We start from the raw sequence: 25,829 nt of genomic DNA on the forward strand, positions 1-25,829 counted from the left end.
CAGAGGATTGGACCTGGAACAATGACTATTTAGTGTGATCTGAATGTAAGCAAAGATTTTTTTTTAGGTCTCCCAAAAAGCCAGGCATGTCTGAAATCTCTGCAGTAGGGAGACTAAGGCAGGAGGATTCTGAGTTCAGGGACAACCTGAGCCATACAGCAGGATCCTGTTAACAATAGTAAAGAGGAGCAGAGGTGAGATGGTTCAGTGGGTAGTGCTCCTTGCACATAGAACTCATGACCCAAACGCCATCCACACAGCCTACAAAGTAGCCGGGGCAGATTGCCTTCCAAGAATTCTCATCTTACTTCTGTGGGCTTGTTCTCTCCCTTTCCCTCTTTCCCCCATACTCACACAAATAGATAAATATAAAGGTGTGCAGGTGAATATACAATATATAAATACTTTTTAAAAATTACAGAGCCTGCCAGGTGTTGTGGCACATGCTTCTAAGTCCAGGGTTCAGGGGATAGAAGTTGGCATATTTTTGTGAGTTTGAGGCCAGCCTACATAGTGAATTCTAGGACATCTGGGGTTACATAAAGAGATCCTGCCTCAAACAAAACAAAAAATAAACAAATGACAGGGCCTGGAAAGATGACTCTGTGCTAAGATTCCCTATTGCTTTTGCAGAGGACCTGGGTTCAGTTCTCAGCATCTGTGTGGTGGCTCACAGCTGTCTGTAACTTCAGTTCCAGAGGATCAATTCCTCTTCTAACCTCCATGGGTCCTGAATACCTGTGGTGCACATACGTGCACCCAGACACACACATACATGGAATATTAAGTGAATGAATGTTTTTGAAAGACATTTATATATTTAATCTGTGTGAGTGTGGGCACACACATGCCATGACACTTGTGTAGAGGTCAGGGGACACACCTGTGTCAGGTGTTGCACTTCTGTGTCTGTGGTTATGTGGGTTCTGGGGATCTAAACACAGGTCCTTACACTTTGGGGTAAGTGCTTTACCCCTTGAGCCATCTCCCCAGGCTTCACCGACCTGTTGATTACAGAAGCTCAGTCTCTCATGCTTTAGCCTCAGAAGAATTGTTTTCTTGGAGTGTTCAGGTGTTTGGAAATTGCTTGTTGTTTTGATTCTTGGAGAAATGTTGAATTGTGCATAAAATCTCCAGATCTCACTTTTTTCTCACTGAGGTCTTTACTGCTCCACCGCCTTGCAACAGTAGATGTTGCTTTTTGAGTTGATAGCAGCCCGTGCTCCCCTTATGACTGACATGCTCCTATTGTACCAGTGAGACCCCCTTAATAAGGGTTAGTGTGATGACTCCAGTGCCATTTTCCCTCAGGCTTTATAAACAGTCCTTGGTTGTCATAGAGAATGCAGGATATTAAATCATTTTGACTCAGTTTTCTTCCTTTTGGACATCCTAAGTCAATCATTCCCCCCTCCCACCACCTGTCTTCCAACATGTTGCTGTCATTGTTGATACCATAAACACTCTTTCTTTTTTCAGGCCCTCTTAGCCAACATGGCTGCCATGTTTGCCATTTACCATGGTTCCCATGGGCTGAAGCACATCGCTAAAAGGGTTCATAATGCCACTCTGATTTTGTCTGAAGGTGAGTCAGTTATGTTTCTAGCATAACAAGAATGATACATGTGACTAACTGCATGCAGACTTGGAGTGTGTCCAACACTGAATACAAATAAAGGTCAGATAAGAAGGAGGACAGTATTTTCAATGTCTACAACAGTATGGCAGACTTTTTTAGAAAGGCTCTCACTATGTAGCCCTGGCTGGTTTGCAATTCGCCATGTAAACCAACTGGCCTCAAACTCACAGTAATACCTCTGTCTCTGCCTCCCAGGTACTGGGACAAAAGGCATGAGTCACCACACTTAGTGAGTGTTGATATTTGTAATAGATGAATAAACATTTCTATGAGAAAATGAGCAGAAGTTATTATACAATTTAGAAATAAATAAATATACAAATAGATGGCCAGTGGACCCTATAATTTGAACCTGATTATTAATCCAGGAATTATTTTATCTTTTTGTTGTGTTCTTGACAAAGTCTTGTGTACAGCCTCAAACTTCTGATGTAGCAGAAGATAACCTTGAACTCATAATCCCCTGCCTGTGCCTTCCAAGTGATGAGATTACAGACATGTGCCATCCATGCACACCGTTTTATTATTTTTAAGTTTTAGTTTTTGTATGGTTCTGGGGATGAAGCTCAGGACTCTATGTGTGTTTTATCACTGAGGTAGGCCCCTCAGCTCTTGTTCCTTTACGATGGGGACAAGGTAAAGAAACAAGATTAAGGAATGTCAATACCCTATTGGTGTAGTTTTTTATGGATGACAGTTAAGTATTGTGTATTTAAAACTTCTAAAGTGATGTGGGGAAGATGGCATCACAAATACAAAGGAGATTTATTTGCCCCAGAGTGACAGAGAACAGAGATAAGGGACAAAGACAGGAGATAGAGGAAGAGAGGTAAAGGGGAAGGGAGCAAGGGAAAGGGGGCAGGTGTTGTCCCAGAGGACAAAGGATTGCCTCTAGATGGAGAGGAGACAGACATGGCACATAGAAGAACGGTGGTTTATAAAGGTAAAGGCACCTCACATTAGGATGAGATGTTTAATTTTAATTGAGCATGTTCATTCGGGTAGCCAAAGGGAACTTTTGACTGATGGACTTCAATACTTTGATAACTGGACCTTGGTAGTCAGCCTTAGAAAGAAGAATTGGTCAAATAAGGGAATAGACCTTGGCGGGTAGCTTTAGGCATGTAATTTAATGTTTTTTAGCAAGGCAGAGGGAATTGGGGAGAATTCCCTGCTAGAACCACATGCTCCATTCATAGTTCAGATCTTCAGATTCCTCTTTAAAAGCTGAGGTGTGGCTCAGGTTACACTACATGGCTGTAATCCCAGCAGTGGAGAAGTATTGACTAATCCCAGCAGTGGAGAAGTATTGACTAATGATTCCTGGTATTTACTAGCCAGCTAGTTTAGCTGAGATGGTTCACTTCAGATTCAGCTTGACCCTGTGTCTGTCACAAAACAAAACAAAACAAAACAAAACACAAACAAATGGTAGAAAGAGATTGAAGAAGACAGTGTTGACCTCTGGCCTCTACATGCACACATTGCACACACATAAAAGTACAGTTGACTAACAACTTCTAGCTGCCAAAACAACAGCAAAAAAAAAAAAACAAACAAACAAACAAACAAAAAACCCTTAAAAATGGTGCCTGCTGCCGGGCGTTGGTGGCGCACGCCTTTAATCCCAGCACTCGGGAGGCAGAGGCAGGTGGATCTCTGTAAATTCGAGACCAGCCTGGTCTACAAGAGCTAGTTCCAGGACAGCCTCCAAAGCCACAGAGAAACCCTGTTTCGAAAAACCAAAAAAAAAAAAAAAAAAAATGGTTTCTGCAATTTGATCCAGCTACACCAATATTAGGAATTTATCTAAAGGAAGCAATCAGATAAATATCCCAGTTGTGGAAGCAGATTAAATGCTCGATAATTACATAATGGTACATCCATATGTTTGACTACTATACAGTTATTGAAAATAATTATGTGGGAATCGATCTATAGACATGCACACACACACACACACACACACACACACACACACACACACACACACACACAGCCATTTCTCATATGTACATCAAAACTTATTTCTGGTTGATCTGCTGGTGGTTTTACTTCCCTTGTTTGGTAAGTATTTTATTATTTTCTATAACATAGTGATAAATTCATTTAATACCCCTTTAAAACAACCACCAGTGTACTGACCAGGAGAGGCACAACCTACAGTAGGGGTCGCCTCTTGGCATCTGTGATGTTAGTGGCTATTTTGCTCAGAGCTCCGAGATGACTGTGTTCCCTGTGCTGTTCTAGGTCTCAAACGCGCAGGACACCACCTCCAGCACGACCTGTTCTTTGACACTTTGAAGGTTCAGTGTGGCTGTTCAGTGAAGGAGGTGTTGGGCAGAGCAGCTCAGAGGCAAATCAACTTTCGACTCTTTGAAGATGGCACAGTAAGTCAAATGCTTAGTATTTTTACCAGTTCTTTGTGCTTTCATGGATTCTCTCATGAGATACCTTCTATTTTTGTTTAACTAATATTGGGATTTGGAGTCTTTTTTTTTTCCGAGACAGAGTTTCTCTGTGTAACGGTCCTGGCTGTCCTGGAACTAGCTCTGTAGACCAAGCTGGCTAGGAAGTCACGAAGATCGACCTGCCTCTGCCTCCTAAGTGCTGGGATTAAGGACATATGCTGCCACCACCACCCGGCTGGAGTCTTTTTTTTTTTTTTTTTTTTTTTGTAGTTTTTAATTTCGAACTTGCACTGTGACTTTTTCAAAGAGGAATGATTATCCTCAGCTTTTCTCAAGACTGTTTTTTGTGTAAGAGACTATTCATGATTAAACCTCTAAGTTAGCAAAGAGAATTAAAGGATGAAAAAGCTTACTATGTTTAGTTCCTGTGGGAGCATCCTGAAGTCATTAATTAGACTGTTAATGTCTACTCCAAAGCTTGTCAAGTCAGAGACTGGTCTAGTCACTTTCCATTAAAGATCAGTGTGGTCCTAATGATATCCTGGTGTTCTAAAGTGGATGAGGAGTTTGACCAGAACCTTCTTCTGCTTTGGTAACTTGTATAGTTTCCTGCAGTGGCCTGGAGTTTGGAGCTGATGATTTCCGTCTGATTTCTGTCTCTGTAGCTTGGCATTTCTTTGGATGAAACAGTCACTGAGAAGGATCTGGATGATTTACTGTGGATCTTTGGCTGTGAGTCATCTGCAGTAAGTAAAGACGCAAAGTCTTCATACTGATTATTAGATATGGTGTCAAGGGTGGCTCTGCTCTGCCTCTTGCGGGTCTGAGTATGATGAGTGAGAACAGGCTCAAATGTGGCAATGACCAGTCTGCTGTTCGAATTACGGCACTGCCTGTTCCTTTCTCCCTGTAACTGCTGATAGCTAAAGGTTCCTGTTTACGAACCCTTCCAGGCTAGGGAGTCCAGGCTAGGTGGATTATTAGTGATATGACACCCTGATTTCAAAGACTTGTGACATTGTATTCTGGGAAATGTATTACACTCACTCATTTAATGACTAATTTTCAAGGATGTAATATGTACCAGGTATTATGTTATGCCCTGAGGTTATGATGGCAAAACGAACATGGTCCCTGACTCCACTAAGAGTCTAGACCAGTGAGGAGCCAGACACATAATCCCAGCATGTTCCGTGAGGAAACTGTGAGCAGAAAGGGTCAGTTTCTCACCAGGGCTTGGATCAGTTTCCTACTCTAAGATCTGAAACATGAGGGTGAGTTGTTTTACACCAAGATGGTGTGACAGAAGAGGAGGAGGGTGGGTTCAGATGTCCCTCTCTCCTGGGGAAACATCCATAAAGGCTAGGAGGAGAGATAGTCCTGCAACAATGAAGCAGTTCTTTGTGGCTGAGTGGGTTTCCATAGCAGTGAACTATCAGGAATGAGCAAGGCGGGGTTACCCTTCCATAGGATTGAAGTGAAAGAGAAGTCAGTGGCTCCCTAGACCTCTGGTGAGATCTACCCAGAGCACTCTACACACTTTCTCCATGGCTTCTTGCATAGATGTGACTTTAGTGACTATCCGTTAAATGAGCCAGTGAAAGGAAACTTTTATTATAGATGCTGAAATACCTTCCAGAGTGCTGAGTGGTGATCCATGGTTGCCTGGACTCTTTTGAGAACATTTGTTAGCTCCAGATACCAATTATTTCAAATTCCCAGGAAGCTTCACAATGTTCCCCCAATGTTGAATTTTATTAATTAAATAGGATCAAGTAAACTCCTTCCCCCGTAGAACCCTGAACTGATTTTCCTTAAAGCTATTGATCTGTGTGCATTTGAGGGATGTTTCTATTAATACAAGACCCAAGGTAACTGTGTTTCCATTTGGTTTTGTTGCTGTCATAGCACACTGACCAAAAGCAACTTAGGGGCAGGAAAGGCATGGCACACCATGGAGGGAAGTCAGGACAGGAACTAAGGTGGAGACCAGGAGGGAGTGCTGCTTACTGGCTTGCCTCCTCACACAATCCACGCCCTCCTATCAAGTGTGGCAACATTCAAAGTGGGCCACACCCTCCCTCATCCATGTCAATCAAGAAAGCACTCCACAGACTTGCCTGCAGGCCAATCAGATGGAGGCAATTCTCAGCTGAGATTCCCTCTTCCCAGGTGACTTTAGTTTGGGTCCTGTTAACAAAAACAAACTGGCACACCAAGCCATTAGCAAAGAGAGGGAAGGGGAGCTGGCCATGCATTTAATCAGATGTTCTAGATAGAAAATCCTTAGGATCTGCATATGTTTTCTCCCGTTATTTGAGCAGCTTCTTGACTCTCTGGCTAATATCACTAACAAGGTTTTTGTTGTTGTTGTTTTATTTTGGCTTATTTATTTTGTTAGCCTAGTGAATAAACTCAGGACCTCACACACACTAGACGAGTAAGAACTTGACTACTGATCCCTTCATTTACAGCTCTTGGTTGCTGTTCTTTTGGTGGAGTTCACTAGGTTTTTAACTTGGGCCTTGGTTATCTGGTCCTGAGCTACACCCACAACTCAATTGTTCTTATTATTTATTTTAATTTGTTGTTGTTGTTGTTGTTGAGACAAGGTCCAGTATAGCCAACCATTGAACAACTTTATTTTTTAGATTTACCTATTTTTATTTTACACGTATGAGGGATTTACCTCCAACAATGTATGTGGTCGGAAGAGGGTGTCAGATTCCCTGGAACTGGAGTTACAGAGAGTTGTGAGCCACCATGTAGGTGCTGGCAACTGAACCTGGGTACTCTGGAAAAGCAAGCCATTGCTGTTGTTAACCACTGAGCCATCTCTCCCTCTTCATCAAGATTGACCTGTTAATCTTCTTGCCTCTACCTCCCCAGCACTAGGATTATACGTGTGTGCCACACATCCAATTCCTGCTGTTCTGTAGGTAAAATGCAGATCTCATGCATACTTCAGAAGTTTTCTACCAATTTAACTACAAACTCAGCCCCTCAAATGTTTTTATTTTTTTCACTTTTTTTTTATTAGAAAGAAAATTATTTTACATGTCAATCCCAGGTCCCTCTCCCTCCCCTCCTCCCCTGCCCCCCCCAACTAACACCCTACCCATCCCATACCCTTTCTGCTCCCCAGGAGGGTGAGGCCTTCCATAGGGGGTCTTCAAAGTCTGTCATATTCTTTGGGATAGGGCCTAGGCCAACCCCCTTGTGTCTAGGCTCAGGGAGTATCCATCCATGTGGGATGGGCTCCTAAAGTCCATTCCTACGGTAGCAATAAGTACTGATCCACTACAAGAGGCCCCATAGATTTCCAAGGTCTCCTCACTGACACCCACATTCAGGGGGTCTGGACAAGTCCCATGCTGGTTTCCCAGCTATCAGTCTGGGCAATGTTTTTAATTTTAATGAAATACAAGTCTGCAACATCCTCTGTGACCTTCATGGAAGCAGAGAGGTGAGCTAAGGGAGGTAAGTAGTCACTGTGACTCAACACAACTCAGCTCCTACCAGTTTGGTTCAAACTTTGGGAGTCTGACCCCAAGTGGTTTATTTTGGGTGTATTTAAGCACAGCACAATTTGGTGAAAATTATTCTGGTGATGATTAACTCAATCCCGACTATACAACAAAGCTCATATGTAACTACATCGAAACTCTTTGTAAAGTCCATAAAGATAGTTTTTAGTGTTTGACTGAGGAAAACAGATTTGTTTACAATTGATTGAGAAAAACAAATTCACAGTAAGGATCTAGAAGAGGGTCCAGTGCTGGAAAAGTCTCCAGTCATGAAGATATTGACGATAGCACATTAAAATCATTGTGAAGGTTAGACATGGTAGTGCAATGTACCCCTTTAATCCTAGCACTTGGGAGACAGAAGCAGGTAGACCTTTGTGAGTTCAGGGATAGCCTATCTACATAGCGAGTTGCAGGCCAGCCAGGACTACATAGTGAGGCCGTCTCAAACAAATAATAACAAAGGACAAGAGACTATTGCGAAATCATAGGTCCTGTATGTCTGTCCCTCAATTTTCTTCTAAGTGTTCAATTAGTTTGGCTTTTAAATGAATGTCTTGATACACTTTCTTTTTAAATTTTAATCTAGCCTGGAAGCTTCCAGCCTTGCCCCTGTCCCTCAGTTCCCATGGTCTCTCTTGTAGGAATTGGTAGCTGAAAGTATGGGAGAGGAATGGAGAGGTATCCTAGGGTCTTCACTCAAGAGAACCAGCCCATTTCTCACACATCAGGTGTTCAACAGGTTTGTGTGGCTTCAGTCAACTCTGCATTTTGTGTCCAGGCAGTGATCCAGGGGCATGGGAGGGCGTTACTTCTGATGTCAATGATGGTAGGTCCTGGGTTATTGCCACTCAGCTAATCTTACCAACATATCCATGCCAGAAAGACCCCATCCCTGGTGTGAGCCAAGCATACCTTGTCTTCTGGCAGTTCGCTGTGCTGGGCCTGTGATAGGGAGGGGAATTTGCAGATGTGCTTGCAAGGCTGAAGTTTATCTCAGGGCCTCTGTCCTCTTCCCAGTGTTCTCTCATTCTTTGAAACATTAAGCTAACTAATCATTATCAATAAAAAGTCAGGAGTCAAATATCAGGGTAAGAACCTGAAAGACCAGAGAAGTAGGGAGCAGCCACCAGTCACCTCCTACCTCTTCTGTTCCTCCATCCCCAAAGGGTCAAGATCCTCTCTCTGCATTGCCTTAGTACTTCCTGTCTCCTCTCTGTCTACAGTCCTCCACACCTCTATGGTTAGTTTAAGTCACCTAGTGGCTAGCTCCGCCCTCTAACTCAAGGCAAACTTTATTTGTCAGAACTCAATCAAAATATCACACAGCAATTCTTAAAGGTAGCGTCTTGCATCAGGTGTGCTCTGAGACCCACTAGAGTCTCTGCCCTTCCCTATGACATTCCATTAAGGCATGTTTGGAGTTAGGAACTCCTTTCTTACTTTGTGTGAGGATCGTCACGGCTAATTCAATGGCTCTGACCTTGTGTTTTATATTCACAGCTATCACTCAGAAACCAATCTGGTCCGGTATATGAAGAAATTGGAGAACAAAGACATTTCCCTTGTTCACAGCATGATTCCATTGGTACTGTTCGTGGCCTTTCTTCTCGATTCAGCCCCATCCCTGCATCATATCTAATACAATGCATGAGGGAAGAAGCTGTACCTTGAGGGGAGGTGGGAGGGTTCGTGGGCTATAGAAAATCATTAATGTGATGCTTCTTGGATCTGCTTCTTCAAGGGATCCTGCACCATGAAGCTCAATAGCTCCTCCGAACTCATGGTAAGTAGGGCTTATCTACCAAGTGGGTATTCAGGAACAAATTTCCAGTTGTTCAGAAATGGATGAGAGAAACCTACCTGGATGGTTACTATGTGCTCTAATGATCCTTTACTTTGCCATTCTGCAATCATGGCAGAGGCCCTGATATTTCCCTCAACTTGATCAGTTAAATTTACGGATAAAGCCAGGTGTTGGTAGTACATGCCTTTAATTCCAGGACTCAGGAGGCAGAGGCAGACAGAGCTCTGAGTTGAGGGCTAACCTGGTCTAAGAATCAAGTTTCAGAACAGAGAAAACTTGGCCTCAAAAAAGAAAATAAAACAAGAACAACACAATTTATGGATAAAATTTATTCTTATTGTCAAAGTTTTACCTCAGGATAATTTTAAAGCCACCTATATAAGCAATTGTCCCAGCTCAGGGTCCCAAATAGCTAGGTCTTACATAGTGGGGCATATGTAAGATTGTCATTGTTATAATCTTTTATAGATTTGTTTAGTGTGTGTGGACATGCACATGCATGCCACAGTGCATTGCAGTTTTGTTTAGTGTCTGTTGTATGTGTGTACATGCACATGCATGACACAATGCATTACAGTTGTGTTTTGTGTGTGTACATGCACATGCATGCCACAGGGAACAGTGGTTCTCGATTCCACTCTGTGGGTCCCAGAGATCAGTCAGGTCATCATGCAACATCATCATTGAATCACCTTGCCTACCCTGTAAAATTAATTTTTCTTTTAAGTTAAAATAGGTAACTAGTTTTTGGGTCTTTTGTTTTGTTTTCTAAATCTGAGTTTTTCCACACTCCTATTTTTATCAGTTTGTATTTAGTCTCAAAGGTAGACTTAAGAAGATAAGCATGGGCTGGAGGTTGGCTCAGTGGTAGAAACCTTGCCAGGCATCTGTGGACTGCGGTTTGCTTCTTAGTTACAGCAAAAGAGAAAAAAACTAAAGGTCTAAAGCAAACTTTTGGCAGTCACATGCCTGTAATCCCGGTACTTGGATAGCAAAGGCGTGATCTTGAGTTCATGTGTCAATAACCAAACAGAAAAATAAAAATATGCCTCTTTCTAGAAATCTATTCTCAATGTCAGAAGGGTGAGATTTGAGGTTTACTTTTATTCTCTGTATCAACAGAAATTTGATTGACATGGTGTTGTGAGAGATGCTCATCTATAAAAGGCCAAGATTGTGTCAACAGAGTTAGCATATTCCTTTTATTTCTTGGGAGTACTAGGAACTGATTTTGGATTGTATTAGGGAGAGTCTTTCCTATTTGCATTTCTGTTCATGGCTGATTCTGTTCAGTGAAAAGAAAATATGAATGCATGAAAGCACATGTAAGAGTTGGATGAAACTTACTGTTTCATGGATGTAAGTCTGTTCTGGGACCTTTCTGCTCCTGGATAAGTAGAATGGTGTTTCTGTGTGAGTTTTCTTTATGGCTTTCTTGTCCCACTTGTACAGAGTAGATAGTAATAGTTCTTATTTCATTAGGTTGTGCAGAGAAACCGAATGCATATTCTAAGGGCCTTGACAGCCCGTGGCCCCTTGGTGTTGCCATATTGTCATCATCATTATTAAAATCATTGCTACTTTTACAGTGCACGCATGCTTATATTCCTCTTCTTGCTCTTCAGCCCATCACATGGAAGGAATTTGCAAACATCCACCCCTTTGTGCCTCTGGACCAAGCCCAGGGATATCAGCAGCTTTTCCAAGAGCTTGAGAAAGACCTGTGTGAACTCACAGGCTATGACCAAGTTTCCTTCCAGCCTAACAGGTAAGGGGCTTTGTTCCCTCATGTCAGCAGCTTATACCCACTTCCAAAAAGCAAATTGGCATTTCTATATGTCCTATTTTGTCATTTATTACCATGCATCACCAACGCCTGGTCCATGAGCTCCTTGTTAAGGTCAACTGTTTCTGTAGGTTTCCCCAGCCTACACAGTGTTTTTTATCCTGTTGGTTTGTTTGTTTAATCCCAGTTTTTCCATTTATTTCCTTAAAGTATAAGCCTAGGGGACATTTATAGCCTGGCTGAGAAAAGTCTAAATACATACATACATACATACATACATACATACATACATACATACATACATATCTTATTTTACATACCAATCCCAGTTCCCTCCATCTCCTCCCACCATCTCCCCATCCCACCCCTCATCCATTCCCCAGGGAGGGTGTGAGGTCTCCCATGGGGAATCATCTATGTCTGTCACATCATTTGGGGCAGGACCAAGGCCCTCACCCCCGTATCTAGGCTGAGCAAAGTATCCCTCCATAGGGAATGGGCTCCAAAAAGCTAGTTAATGCACTAGGGATAAATACTGGTTCCACTGCCAGAACCCCCATAGACTGCCAAAGCCCCCCAACTGACACCCACGTTCAAGGGTCTTATGTAGGTTCCCTAGCTGTCAGTCTGGAGTCCGTGAGCTCTCACTTGTTCAGGTCAGCTGTTTCTGTGGGTTTCTTCAGCATGGTCTTGACCCCTTTGCTCATCACTCCTCCCTCTCTACAACTGGATTCCAGGAGTTCAGTGCAGTGCTTAGCTGTGAGTCTCTGCTTCTGCTTCCATCAGCTACTGGATGAAGGCTCTATGATGGCATTTAAGGTAGTCATCAATCTCATTCCAGGGGAAGAGCATTTAAGATACCCTCTCCACTATTGCTAAATTTCTTAGTTGGGGTCATCTTTGTGAACTCCTGGGAATTTCCCTAGTGCCAGGTTTCCTCATTAATCCCATAATAGCTCCCTTTATCTTTCCTTGCTCTCCCTTTCTGTCCTTCCCTAACTAGACCTTCATGATCCCCTATGTTCTCCTCCCCCTCTCCTTCTTCTCTCCCCTCTCCTACCTCCCCCCATGCTCCCAATGCACTCAGGACATCTTGTCCCTTTCCCTTTCTCAGGGGTCCATGTATGTCCCTCTTAGGGTCCTCCTTATTTCCTAGCTTCTCTGGGGTTGTGAATTGTAGGCTGGTAATCCTTTGCTTTATGTCTAATGTCCACTTGTAAGTTAAGTACATACCGTGTTTTTCTTTCTGTGTCTGGGTTACCTCACTCAAGATGGTTTCTTCTAGTTCTATCCATTTGCCTGCGATTTTTTTTTCCCCCGCTGAGTAGTACTCCATTGTGTATATGTACCATGTTTTCTTTATTCATTCTTCTGTTGAGGGTCATCTAGGTTGCTTCCAGGTTCTGGCTATTACAAATAATGTTGCTAGGAACATAGTTGAACAGCTGTCCTTGTGGTATGAGTGTGCATCCTTTGGGTATATGCCCAAGAGTGGAATTGGTGGGTCTTGCCTTTCCATTTCCCAGTGAGCCCAGCATGGCTTGCTTCAACTTGTTCCCAGAACTCTTTTTGCCATTCTTAAAATCACTCAATAGCATACAACAAATACACTCTAGAAACCTTTGGCTCAGAATCATGATACAATGTTTAAGGCAAACAGAAACAAGAAGTGAATCATCCAGGGACACAAAGTGAAAGGCAAGCTGAAATTATTGTCAATGTATTTGGCTTCTAAAGTTGAGGAAGTTGCTGTGCTGGCTAGTTTTATGTCAGCTTGACCAAAGATACAGTCATCAACAGAGGAGGTAGCCTCTATTGAGAAAATGCCTCCATAAGATCAAGCTCCAGGCAAGCTGGTAAGACATTTCCTTAATTAGTGCTTGATGGGGAAAGGCTCAGCCCATTATGGGTGGGGCCACTTCTGGGCTTGGTGGTCCTAGGTTCTATAAGAGAGCAGGCTGAGCAAGCCAAGAGGAATAAGCCAGTAAGCAGCATCCCTCCATGGCCTCTGCGTCAGCTCCTGCCCTATATGAGTACCTGTCCTGATTTCCTCCAATGATGAACAGTGTCATGGAAGTGTAAGCCAAACAAATCCTTTCTTCCCCAATTTGTTTTGGTTCTGTGTTTCATCACAGCAATAGTAACCCCAAGACAGTTGCTTTTCAAAATCCAAAGTGCAAATGGGTTGGGGAGATGGCTCAGTGAGTCCAAGTGCCTGTTGAGCAAGCCTGAAGCCATGGTAGCAACCCAGGCTCCTACAGTGAGATGGGAGGCAGATGCCTCAGAATCTGTTACTGATTTTTGTTGTCGTTTGCTTTTTTTTGGTCTGTTTGTTTGTTTTTAAATCTAGACAAGTTCTTCCTCTGGAGCTTATGCTGCCATCATATTCAGAGCAATTTTCCCAACTCAGTATCCCAAATGCTGAAATTATAGCCCCAAGCCACCAGCCCAGCTTCAGCTTTTTAACTGTTATAGTCCATAATATAACCTTTTCTGTAGGGATTATTTTAAACTCTTTAATTAATTAGTCATGGTAAGAACTCACTATGTAGTCCTAGCTGGTCTGGAGACTCAATATGTAGACCAGGCTGGTCTCAAACTCATAAAGATCTAACTGTCTCTATCTCCTGAGTGTTGGGATTAAAGCTGTGCGATACCATGCCTGTCTCATTCTCATTTTTGGTGTTGGGTTTGATGGAGGGCATCATGTATTCTAAGTCTGATGTCTGCCACTGCAGGTCTTGTTGACCCAAAGTTCCTTTTGACTTATAAAAATGCAACATTCTGAGTTGGACATGGTGGTGCACTCTTGTGATCCCAGCATTGCAAGATGGAGGTTGGGGGATCAGGAGTTCAAAGCCTGCCTGGGCAACATGAGAGCCAGTGGGAGAGCTAGGGACAGCTGATGTTTAGTGTGTTCTCACTGGTGAGTTCTATGTTGCTTTGTATGTGGAAAATATGTAGAGATATTTTTCATAAAAATACTGGCTATAGTGACATGTTTCTCCAAATATTCCAAAGCAGCTTTAATTTGAGAAATTTCTATGGTGTCCAAGAAGTTTAACATCATACTCTTCTTCAGACCCAAGGAAGGACTAAATGTACAAACCTAGATAAAACTAAGCTGAGTATGTGGCAGCTACTTCTAAACCTCAGGCTCTTCACCCAGGACTCCTGGCAAGGAGGCTCTAATTAAAAAAAAAAAAAAATCACTAAACCGGGCGGTGGTGGCACACGCCTTTAATCCCAGCATTCGGGAGGCAGAGGCAGGTGGATCTCTGTGAGTTCGAGGCCAGCCTAGTCTACAGAGAGAGCTCCAGGACAGGCTCCAAAACAATACAGAGAAACCCTGTCTCAAACAACAACAAAAAAAATCATTGAGCTTTATGTAGCCTTAAATTTTTATTCCACTCTTAGGAAAGGAAATTTCAGATTTTATAAACTACCTCCCTATCTCTGAGTACAATTTATGATTTTTTTTTTTAGTTTTTCCTAATTCACACTGACTAGCTGTTCTTATACACTGGTGTCCAGGCACCTGGACATGGAAGCTTTGCTTTAGTCAACCACAGAACAGAGGGGTCTCCTCAACTCCAGCCTCTCACCAGCTCTTTGGTTCTTGACCAGTTTTTCTGGTTTCATATAGCATATTGAATTTTCTTAGGGATTCTTTGAAGAATAAGTACTAGTTTTCAGGTGAAACGGTTCACTGGTTTCCCTTCATTTTGCACTAAAGAGTGAAATACAAGCCACTCCTTCCTTTGCCCGAGTGACTGCAGAGCGTCCAAGCCACTGCTCACTCAGCACTGAGGCTCAACATCCCTAAGCAACCCCCTCCCCGCCAGCCTGCCATGAACTTCCAGGCCATTAGCTTTTCATTTCAGATGGATGTGACAGCTGCTATCTAAAGTTCCCTCCACATGAAACACTTTCTGATCGTCTCTGCCTGCTTTACACAGAAAAGCATTTTTTATAATACTTTTCCACCAAAAGGTGGCACTCATAACTTTACTTAATGATTCCCCTATAGTTAGCTTCACATGGTATTCAAAAGTACCTGTGATATTTAGATGAGACAGCTGATATTAAGAGCATCTAAGGCAAAAAGGATTCGGCATTTCCAGCCTTTCACATAGTACTCTCCTGTTGGATTACTGGCTCTTAGGTCCAAACAGTGTCTTCTTCAAAAAAAAAAAAACAGAAACAAAAGTCTATTTATTTGTATATGAGAAAGTGTGTGTGTGTGTGTGTGTGTGTGTGTGTGTGTGTGTGTACCCATATACACAGCATTCATGTGGTTAGAGAACAAGCCACATAAGTTGGTTTTCTTTTCCCTTTCCACCATGTGGTCCCTGGGGATCAAACTCAGGTCATCAAGCTGGGTGGCAAGCTCCTCTTTAATTGGCCCATCGAGCCAACTCCCAGCATCTTCTTTCAATTCTCTATACCTGTTTTTACTCTGCCACAAAAACACGGTGAGTGGAAGATATGAGAAAAGGGTAGGGGTATATCTAAAATACATTTTTAAAATTCTTGTTTTTGAAAATTAAAGTATCTGTATCATCCTCCCCACCTTTTCTCCCTCCAACTCCTTGCCCTACTTCTTGCCCCCTTCCAAATTCATGACCTCTTTTTTTTCTTTGTTACACACACACACACACACACACACACACACACACACACACACACACACACACACGGTGACTCTGTTTAGTGCTGTTGGTGTGTCTCTGACTTTAAGACTGATCGCTTTGTGTTAAATAACAAATGAGGGGGAAAACTACTTGCCTGTCATTCTCTGTCTGGGGGTGGAGCCACATGAGAAATTTCCCCTTCCATGTTAGCATATCTATTGGTGTTGTCTTTGCTCATCTTGTGTTTAGGCAGCCATATTGTTGAGGTATCATGGGTGTGGCTTCCCTGTCATTTCCAGGAGACACATTCTCATGGTTCTCTTGTTGTTCTTAAAGCCTTTGTGCCCATCTTCCTTAATGTTCCCCAGCTTTAGTTAGGTTCAAGAGGTGGCTTTGTAGATGTGTTTTTCACTGACCCTGGGCACCCATGGTCTCTTGTTCTCTGCGTGTTGACAAGTTGTGGTTTTCTTCAGTGGTCTTCATCTGCCATAAAGAAAAGCTGCATTGGTGAGGGGTGAGAGCTGCACACAGCTGGGGTGTAAGCATACCTGTTTAGAATGCAGTTAGGGATTGTGCTGGTTTAGTAAAGTGGTAGTTGTAGGTTCTCCAGGATTTCACTAGCCCTGTGTAGTTGTCTAGGTTTCTACTGTCAGCGTGGTTTCCTTCCTGTTGGGTAGGCCTTCAGTCCAATTAAACAGTTGTTGCTTACCTCTAGGGTATGAATGTCACAATGAAAGAGCCCCGGAGGCTCAGGACCCCAGGATCTCGGTCCAGGACTGCAACGACCCCAATCACCAGGTGGAGGGGAAAGCTTGATGCATACAGCATGAGGCTTTATTGTAGTTGTTTAATGAGCTAACCCCATGTTAGCACGTGCCTTTCATCCATCCACCATGGAGATTGGCTAGGAAAGACGGCGTGAAGCCACGACATAGAGATCTTATAGGGCAGTGTAAGGGGAGTGTCTAAGGGTATGCCCAGGTTCAGGATTGGTGTGTCTCCAGGCTTGCCCTGTGTTGATTGGTCAACTGGTTGTTATGGCCTATAGGCCCTCCCAGGGTGGTTGCTATGCTCTGTACATCATTGCTGTGCACTTGTCCGTAAAGCACACCCAGAGCCGGAAAGCATAGCACCACCAGCTAACTTCTGATTGGTTCCTTGCCACGAGGCAGGCATCTGATCTCCTAGTGACCAAGGCAAGGTCAGGCAAGCATGCGTTACTGTCATGGCTGCCAAAATGGGGAGCTGGTCCTTCAACTATTTATTTTTTTAAAGTCCCTTTCTACAGGGGAGAGGATGACTTGTGTGTGAATTGCCTGGGCTGAAGGGCAGACTTCTATTTGGAACAAATCTCCTGAGCATTTATTACAGAGCCACTTGATAAAGATACAGTTCTTTAGAGTCCTTGTGGGATGCCAAATCCAGACCCTGCTGTCTAGTGTCTGATTTAGCTGAGATAAGGCAGGCACACAGTGTGAGCCCTGCAGTAACTTTCCATGCACAGTAGGTGCAAAGTAAGTGCACAGTAGGTGTGTGGGTTGGTCTTAGGTCATGTGAGCATGTGAAGTAGTATGAAATGAGGTTGTTTTTTTCTTAGATTTTCAAGACAGGGTTTCTCTGTGTAGCCCTAACTGTCCTGGAACTCATTCTGTAGACCAGGCTGGCCTGGAACTCACAAAGATCCACCTGCCCCTGCCTCCCTGAGTATTAGGATTAAAGGTGTGTGCTAACACCACCTGGCTTCGTTTTTTTTTCAGGATCTCTGGGTGTGGGTGTGTGTCCGTCCATTTGTGTCTCTGTGTGTCTGTCTGTCTGTGTCTGTGTGTGTGTGTGTATGAGTACCCGAGGAAGTCAGAATAAGGTGTGAGGTCCCCCAGAGCTGGTGTGTTTTAGGCAATTGTAAGCTGTTCAGTGTGGATGCTGGGAACTGAACCAGCCCCTGGAAAGAGCAGAACTGTTTTGTCTCTAGCCCCTGCAGTAAGAGTTTGCTGGAGGAAGATCATTCTTTCATCAGTGTTTATTGAACATCATTTTCCCTTTTTTTTCATCAGTGTTCTTGGCACAGAAAATAAAGTTAAGAACAAAGTGGACAAGAACTTTGCTTTCAGGGACAGCCTTTTAGGAACCTTTATATTGAAAAGTCCACCATATGAGGATCTGAAATAGTGTCCAGCACAAGGACCTTGTGTGGAAAGCCCCAGCATGACAATTGGCTTGATATTGTTCAAGAATGGCCTAGGCAGCTGAAGGATAGTAGAAGTAGGTATAAAAGGCCACAGGAGTGGGACTGAGATGGCCTTGACAAAGAGTTGGGCAGGTGGCTTTGGGAAGGCTTGTAGAATTGGACTAGTTGAATAATGGGTAGGATTGGAATGATACACTTTGTGTGACTTCCTCACCACTCAAAATATCTGCAGTTTTAATCCTCATTTAGCAGATGACAGAGCAAGCAGCACAGCGGGACCATATAATGAGTGGTGACAACAATTTTCAAAGTGCCATGTTCATTTTCTTGTTCGGAAGTAAAAAGCGTCATCCAGGCAATGATGGTGCACGAAGAGGCAGGTGGATCTCTGTGAGTTCAAGACCAGCCTGATCTATAGAGTGAGTTCCAGGGCAGGTAGGGCTACACAGAGAAACCCTGCTTGAAAAACAAACAAACAGCAATAATAAAAGTGTAAAGTATGCTAGTTCTTTGGTTTCAGAAGTCAATAAAGCTAATGAGTAGTAGCTTTTGCCTGAGGAAAAGCAGAGAGAGGCAAAAACAATGTTGGGGGACAGCTGCAAGGTGTCTTGGTTGTTGTCAGACATATGGGGTTTTTTGTTTGTTTGTTTGTTTGTTTTTGCATTTAATTAAAGCCCCCAGTTTAGCCAGTCAGTGTCTGTCTCCCCTACCCCACCTGTCTCCCTCACTGGTGATTTAGCATAGGGCCTCAAACTTGCCAGGCAAGCACTCTACCCAAGTCTATGCCCCCATCCCAAGAGTTTGCTCTTTCGACGGTCAGTCCTGAGGACACTAACATACTCAAAGAGCAGTTCTATTTGCAAAGGAAACCTGTGGCTCCTTGACACAGGCCGACCCCATTCCAAACTCTCCACCAGTCACTGTTAGCCCATTGGACAGGTGACGCTCTATCCTCAGCTTCAGCCATAATATGAGGGAGTGGTGGGATATATTTCAGGGGGTGCAGACTGGAAGGCAAAGCATTGTGAATGAGACAGAGAGACTATTGCTCACTTCCCTTTCCTTGCTTGCTTCCTGGAGTACCGGAACATTGACCCATTTGCAGTTGACTCAGCCTTGCAAACAGGAACATTAGTCATTAAGAATGCTCTTCAAGTGGTGCCTGCAAGATAATGGTAGAGCTTCTAGCAGCTGTGTAGATTCAGGGCAGGACTGATGCCATGACAACAGCAGAAAGTTGCTGTGGAGATAGTGTGGTCTTTGTCTGACTCAGTATTTGATAATATTAGAAAAAATGTATTATTCTAGCCGTGATTGTGGCAGTCATAATTTTAAAATATCTTTCCTTTGATATGCATATTGGTTTGATCATGAGCCTGAGCTTTGTTTTATAATTGCTTAATTCAGCATGAAAGGGTTTGGTAAGTGAAGCGTGTATTTAAAAATAAGTCATCATAAACTAATCTGTATGTTTTCTTACAATTTCAAAAGTTCCCCCTTGTTATTGCTGGGCAATGGGCTCCTTATATTTCTTCACAATTTTTTTCTTTGGTTTTTTGTTTGCTTGTTTGTTTGTTTTACTAGCCAAATTCCCCTTAGTTAAACCAGATCTGTTTGTTGGTCCTGAGCCGTTAAGCAAAAAGCCTGCCTTTTGTTAGAGCCAAGCTGTTACTTTTGTTCCTGTAAAGATCCTAGATGAACTAGGACTATGTTCAACTTGTGGTCAGTATCTGCTAAATGCTGAACGAATGAACCCTAGGACCATGACTGCTTAAAGTATGGTTAGTGTTTGGTAAATACTGAATGAACAAGTGAAAACCTAAAGAGCCCAGCCCTGACTCTTTTCTTTGTCTTTGCAGCGGAGCCCAGGGGGAGTATGCTGGACTGGCTACTATCAGAGCATACTTAGACCAGAAAGGAGAGAGGCACAGAACGGTGAGCATGGCAGGTGGCACTTTGCTCCCTGTGGGTGGTCGCACGCTCAATCACAGGGTGCCTTTTGTTCCTTGGGATCTGCCTTTCCAGTCTTCTTGGAAGTGGACAGAGAAACAAATCAAGAAGCACATTTCTGTGTTTCCTTGCCTCCAGGACATCCCATGCAATCTTTGTGAGGGGAAACCTCAGAGATAAAAGGCTTTTGTGCAAACCCAGCTTATGGAGGCAGCCAACTGGCCTTGGAAGTGCTCTCTAGGGAGCACAGGGAGGCAGGCAGCAGGATTGTTGTCATTCTTGCCCTCCTCATTGGCTCAACCCTAGCCCTGGGCCTAAGACCGTAACAATTTTGAGCCTAAGCATCCTCAAAAGATACCCAGTGAAGAAATATGATCCCCATGGGATTGCTCTTAACTCTAAACAACCACGATAGGGAGCAGTGGCATTTCTGCTATGCCACTTGCTTTGAGCATGGGAGTCAAGTTTGCTAAAGTGACTCACTCCTCAGATTTCCTGGGGACCAGCTGATGCTACCGGGTACCATTAGTGTCCCAGAAAGATGTATTGTGATCTAACCAAAGCCTCTAGTTATGGCCAAAAGAGGCCTCAGTTCCTGGTCCCTCCATTTTGGAGGTCAGCTCTGTGCTAGGGTTTCTAGAATGCTGTGGAGCTGCAATTCTTAGAGGGGTTTTAGGGAGGGTGGGTGTCAGGAGCAGGACAAAGGCCCCAGCTGTTCCGGAAACTTCCAGAAGGTTCCTACTACCTGAGTGAGTACTACCAGTGATTCGTAGGCCAAGCTCAGGTCCTTTCTGAGTTTATTGAAGCTGAAAGGGTGTTCTGGCTAGTCTGGATTTTTCAGTGAAGACTTTTGAAACTTTCACTTCCTCCTTGGAAAAAAGTGGAGAAGGAACATTGACTCCCAGTGTCTTCCCATTGGGAATAGAATTCTTTTTTTTTTTCCTTTTTGGTGCTGGTGATTGAACTCAAGCCTTTCCGACACCAGGGCAATACTGTATACATTACCAACAGTTTTTGTTTTGTTTATTTACTATTATTGTCACAGACATATAGCCTGGGCTGGCCTCATACTCTCTGTCCTATTGAGAATGCCTTGAACTCCTCACTCAACCACCTGTCTCCACCTTCCAGGTGCTGAGATTATCTTCCTGAGCCCATGCCTAGCTGGTTTTGGTATTTCGAAAGTTCAGGCTGGCCTTGTACTTGCAAATGTTTTGCCTCAGTAGCCTAAGTGCTGGGTTCACAAATGTGTCCTAACATAACTGTCATTGAACTGACTTAACAATCATTGAAACAAGCCATTTATGAATCCAGAAATTACTGGACCCTGAGCATGCACAGGGACTATGTGTTTCCTGAGATCTGATGATACAGTAGACAGACATTGGAATTTGGATTTGTTCAATCAGTTTTCTTGGGATCATAATCTCTTAACTGTATGAGAAATGTTCTTGAGACCTGAGAGACGCATAGAATCAGAAGAGAACTGTGGAGCTGAGATGTCCAGTGAGGGAACACCAGATAAGGAACCACTCCTGGTTCCTCCATGGTTCCCAAATACCCATATGCCTTGGAGCTCCTTGTCATTGACTCTTCCACTGTTGTTTGTTTGGGTCTTGCAGGTCGTACTGTGAGACAGAGAAGCCATCAAAGCAATGGCTTCCTAATGCTGCGACCCTTTAATGCAGTTCCTCATGTTGTGGTGACCTCCAATCATAAAGTTATTTCGTGGTTACTTCATAACTGTAATTTTGCAACTGTTATGAATTGCAATATAAATATTTCTCAGAGATAAGGTTTGCCAAAGAGGTCTCAGCGCACAGGTTAAGAACCACTCCACCAAACCCCCACACTGGCAGTGTCTGTGGAAGGCCCATGACTAAGCAATGCTAAAGGGCCAGACAGAATTCAGATTCACTCTGCCCAAGCCTCAATATGTACCTAACTCTGCATTCTGATACCTGGAAATAAGTTTCTTTGCTATAGGAGTTGGGGACCAAGTCAGAAACTCCAAATTAGAGATCTTCTGAATTGGGTAGACCTGGATCTCTGGTGATTGGCTTTCTATGGCTCTCGCTTCCTCTCTGAGCATCCCAGTCTCCTTCTCTGCTCCCCATGCCCTGGATGTTATATCTTCCCTGGCACCGCTGCGCACACTGTCATCACAGAAGGCTGAGAGGACATTCCATTAGGAAGTGTATGGTTCTGCACTTCTGGACAGTAAGAGGAGAAAGGCAGGGAAGCCCCCCCAGCCACTGAGCTCAGAAACATGACGGAACTCACCAGTCTGGAAACAAACATTGGCTTCCTTCTGGACAAGCAGTTTTAATTTAAGCCCTTTTTTAGAGAAGAAAAGAATGACTTATTATTCAAATAGCCAAGGAAGATTTTCCACATTAGTGATGTCTAAGGCAGCTGCTCCCACACAATAGGCTCAAATGGAGCTCGGTTAAACATACCCTTCTCTTTTGAAAAGGAGTTGGAGACAGTATGTGCAGAAAAACCATAAAACAAAACTGCCTAGGTTACTGATGGTTCTCTGCCTTCAAGCTGCTTTTAGAAGTTATTTCACTTTTGCTCTTTGGTCAAGTTTCAGAGGCTCCTGAAATAGAATGCCCAAGTTCATGATTCATAGTTTAATTTGGGAAAATGAATTATTTAGCAATCTCCATGTGCCAGGCACAAAGCATTTTACAGCTCATCTCTCACTTTGCTGGTCAAATCTCAACTCAAGTGTCCTGACTCGTATAGAAAGGGAAAACATTGACCTCTCACAGTACACACCTACACCTCTTTGTTACTTTTGAGACCCGTTTCTCTTCTTAAATGCCTGAGGCAGTCATAGCCTTTAATTGTCAGGTTTTAATCCCTGGCAAAACACAGAAGTTTTAACTTGGCATACATTCAGTTCTTTGAGGATGAAATCTGTAGTTCTACACCAGGTTTCCTGGAAATTAGGACATAGCTTCCTCCTACAGGATATAAGCATACCATAGTTGGATTCACCTTAGACGCTAAGGCTTGGAGAAACCAGTACATCAAATCTGAGTTCTAATACTTCTGTGTCTGACATAACATATATGATTTTAAAGAGAGGTAAAAGTAACACTGTGAAAGTAATGTAAGGTCCGCAGATTTCCCCAAACACAAGCATGTCTACAGTGAAAGTAACTTGAAGTCCTTAGATCTCCTCAGAACACAAAAGTTTCTACTGGGAAAGTAACTTAAAGTCATTAGATCTCCCCAGAACACAAGAGTGTCTACAGTGCCTCTCTCCATTGTTCCAGGGTCGGATTGATTTTTCCATGGCTGCTCTAGCAAATGACTGTAAACTCAATGTCTCGTGACAGCATTCAGGGACTGTCCTACAGTTAGAGGCCAGAGTCAGAAACTGTCCTCATGATGTTGACAGAGCGCTTTCCTTAGACCGAGCTAGGGAGGACCTGTTGCCTTTCCTAGTTCCTGCAGGCCACCTTCCCTCCTGAGCTCATGTCCTCTTCTTGCTATTGCACAAAATTCTTGCTTTGTCCATCGCAGCTCCTCCCTCTATGGCCAGATCCCTATGATGGACACTTGTGTGCACACTTAGGAATAGCCGAAAGTTCAAACTCAGAGTAATCCTCTAGCCTCCAGGTCCTTCTGTCTTCTCTGCCATAGATGCTGACCCTGGGTTGTTCCAAGGCCTTGGTCAAGAGAACCTGGGAGATCATTACTTGCCTGAACACAGGACAGTTGACATTTTCAGCTCTTATTATTATTTTTTTTTTGGTAACCCCCTTTGTGGGAATTCTTAATTTTGTCCCATTAGGAATATTTTATATTCATTTGTAAGATTCTCCTTTCCTCTTCTTTTTTAAAATTTTTCATTTTTTTCTTTCCTATTCTTTATCAATATCCTGTCCTAAAGTGTTGCTTTCATCCTAGGATGTAGTATAAAAATAACTTGTGAGAAAGGATAATGCCTCCAGCGTTGGTCCTGATAAATGAAGGAAAAAAGAATTTAACCACATAAAAGAAGTGTTTGAAAAAGAAAAAAGGATTGAGGAAAATTGAGCATACACAGTGGATGACTAATAGCTATTTAAAAGGAGCTTAGTCAGTTAGCACGAGGTTGACAACTAATTTTATTTGCCCTTTGCTTAAAGTTCTGGATGGTGATGGTGTGTGTGTGTGTGTGTGTGTGTGTGTGTGTGTGTGTGTGCTCGAGCATGCCTGCACATGCACATCCTGGAGCTAGGAAGGTAACAGAACTAAGGCCCTCCTCAAGAGCAGTACACACTCTTAACTTCTAAGCCCTCTATCCAGCCCCTCCCCCATTTTATGTGAGCGCATTGGTGTATTTGAGTTTGTGTTTGTGTGTTTATCTATGTGTGTTTGTATATGGGTTTGTATGGGGGTAGTTGTGTGTGTTTGCACACGCCTTTTTCTTAAGTTGACCATTGTTTTGGAAGAATCAGCTGGAAGCCACATTTTTTTCCTTCAGAAGCCCATTTTTATAACCAATCTCCAGAGGAGTTGCCATACTGGTTCTGAGATTTTCAAGGTAGGCTCGCATCACTTGAGTTCTGTTGGGGAACTTCTGCCCTGTTGTGTCTTATTATGGTTCTCCTTGAGATCTGTAAACTGCAAGTTTCCTGTATTCACACCATGTGGAGGAAAGGAACTAAGAACCTGGGCTTGCAGCACTGTTCCTACCATCTGCCCAATGCTCATCAAAATCCTTTGTGGGGCTACAGCTCAGTGGTAGAGCACTTGGCTTGCCTGGCATGCATGAGATGCCTACTCCCTCTACTCCAGTAAAAACAGATAGATGCAAAACATCTTCATCTCAGTACTGAAATCCAAAAACAAAATCCAACAGATCTTTTAGTTTAGTGTCATCTGTATTCTTGAGACACAGTCCCTTGATTTCTTCCACTGAAGCTGTGTCCCATTTTGTCAGTTGCCTACTGTACTGTGGATAGTAGGCATTTATTTCTCTGTGTGCTAGTGTTAATAATGGATGGGTCATGTGAGCACAGGCAGGTGTCCACCCATCATGGTCCATCCGGGGTTTGAGATTCTCACACAAATCATTCACAGCGGAGTAAGCACCCAGGGAGTGCTGGCACAGTTGTGTTGATCTGGAGAGCCCTGGGGTATGTCTGTCATTGTCATCTATCTGTCCTGGTTCAGCCAAGAGCACCATAGAAGCTATGATGTGGGCATTGGAGTCCTACAGTGCAACTTCTGAACTTGTGTTCTTAAAGATTCTTTCCATATATTACATCTAAGACAAGGTTAGAAAAGGCAAGGCTATCTTTAGTGGTCTGGCTGAGGGGAAGACATTCTGATATCTTGTATATACTCTGTATGAGGGTGTGGGATATTCTGGAGCTGGAAATACAGACAGTTGTGAGCTGCCATGTGGATGCTGGGAATTAAACCCAGGTCCTTTGGAAGAGCAGCCAGTGCTCTTAACCGCTGAGTTATCTCTCCAGGCCTGACATTCTGATATCTTTAGGCAAGTATTTGGGGATTCAAAGGGCACTAGTGGCCAGTGAAAACATGTGGCGCCTAATTTTTGTCACAGACATGTTAGGAGACTTTCTCTAATTTGAAATACCCTGGTGATTTTTTTTCCTTCTCCTTTTCTGCTTCCTTTCTTTGTGTTCCCAAGGTTTGTCTCATTCCTAAGTCAGCACATGGAACGAATCCAGCAAGTGCCTACATGGCAGGCATGGAGATCCAGCCTGTGGAGGTGGACAGATACGGGAACATTGATGCCGCTCACCTCAAGGCCATGGTACTCACTCACTCTCCCCTTCACAGATTGGAGCCGTCTGGGCTGGCAAGACACAGGTGGTGGTGATGGGGCACAGGGAGTATATGGATGGTGTAAACATTGCCT

At 43.4% G+C, this 25,829-nt stretch overlaps 1 protein-coding gene across 1 annotated transcript in view; it reads left to right on the forward strand.

Annotated features, from left to right (window-relative positions):
* Gldc (glycine decarboxylase) overlaps nt 1-25,829 on the forward strand; it is an 87,017-nt gene that overhangs the window by 39,664 nt on the left and 21,524 nt on the right. The window contains exons 9-17 of the mRNA XM_027406416.1: nt 1,480-1,585; nt 3,890-4,029; nt 4,716-4,796; nt 8,222-8,319; nt 9,081-9,165; nt 9,322-9,363; nt 11,010-11,152; nt 19,849-19,924; nt 25,599-25,724. Coding sequence (XP_027262217.1) covers nt 1,480-1,585; nt 3,890-4,029; nt 4,716-4,796; nt 8,222-8,319; nt 9,081-9,165; nt 9,322-9,363; nt 11,010-11,152; nt 19,849-19,924; nt 25,599-25,724 — 897 coding nt within the window. The remainder of the gene's footprint in view (nt 1-1,479; nt 1,586-3,889; nt 4,030-4,715; nt 4,797-8,221; nt 8,320-9,080; nt 9,166-9,321; nt 9,364-11,009; nt 11,153-19,848; nt 19,925-25,598; nt 25,725-25,829) is intronic.

Source organism: Cricetulus griseus, chromosome 3, assembly GCF_003668045.3.
Source record: "Cricetulus griseus strain 17A/GY chromosome 3, alternate assembly CriGri-PICRH-1.0, whole genome shotgun sequence".
NCBI lineage: Eukaryota > Metazoa > Chordata > Mammalia > Rodentia > Cricetidae > Cricetulus > Cricetulus griseus.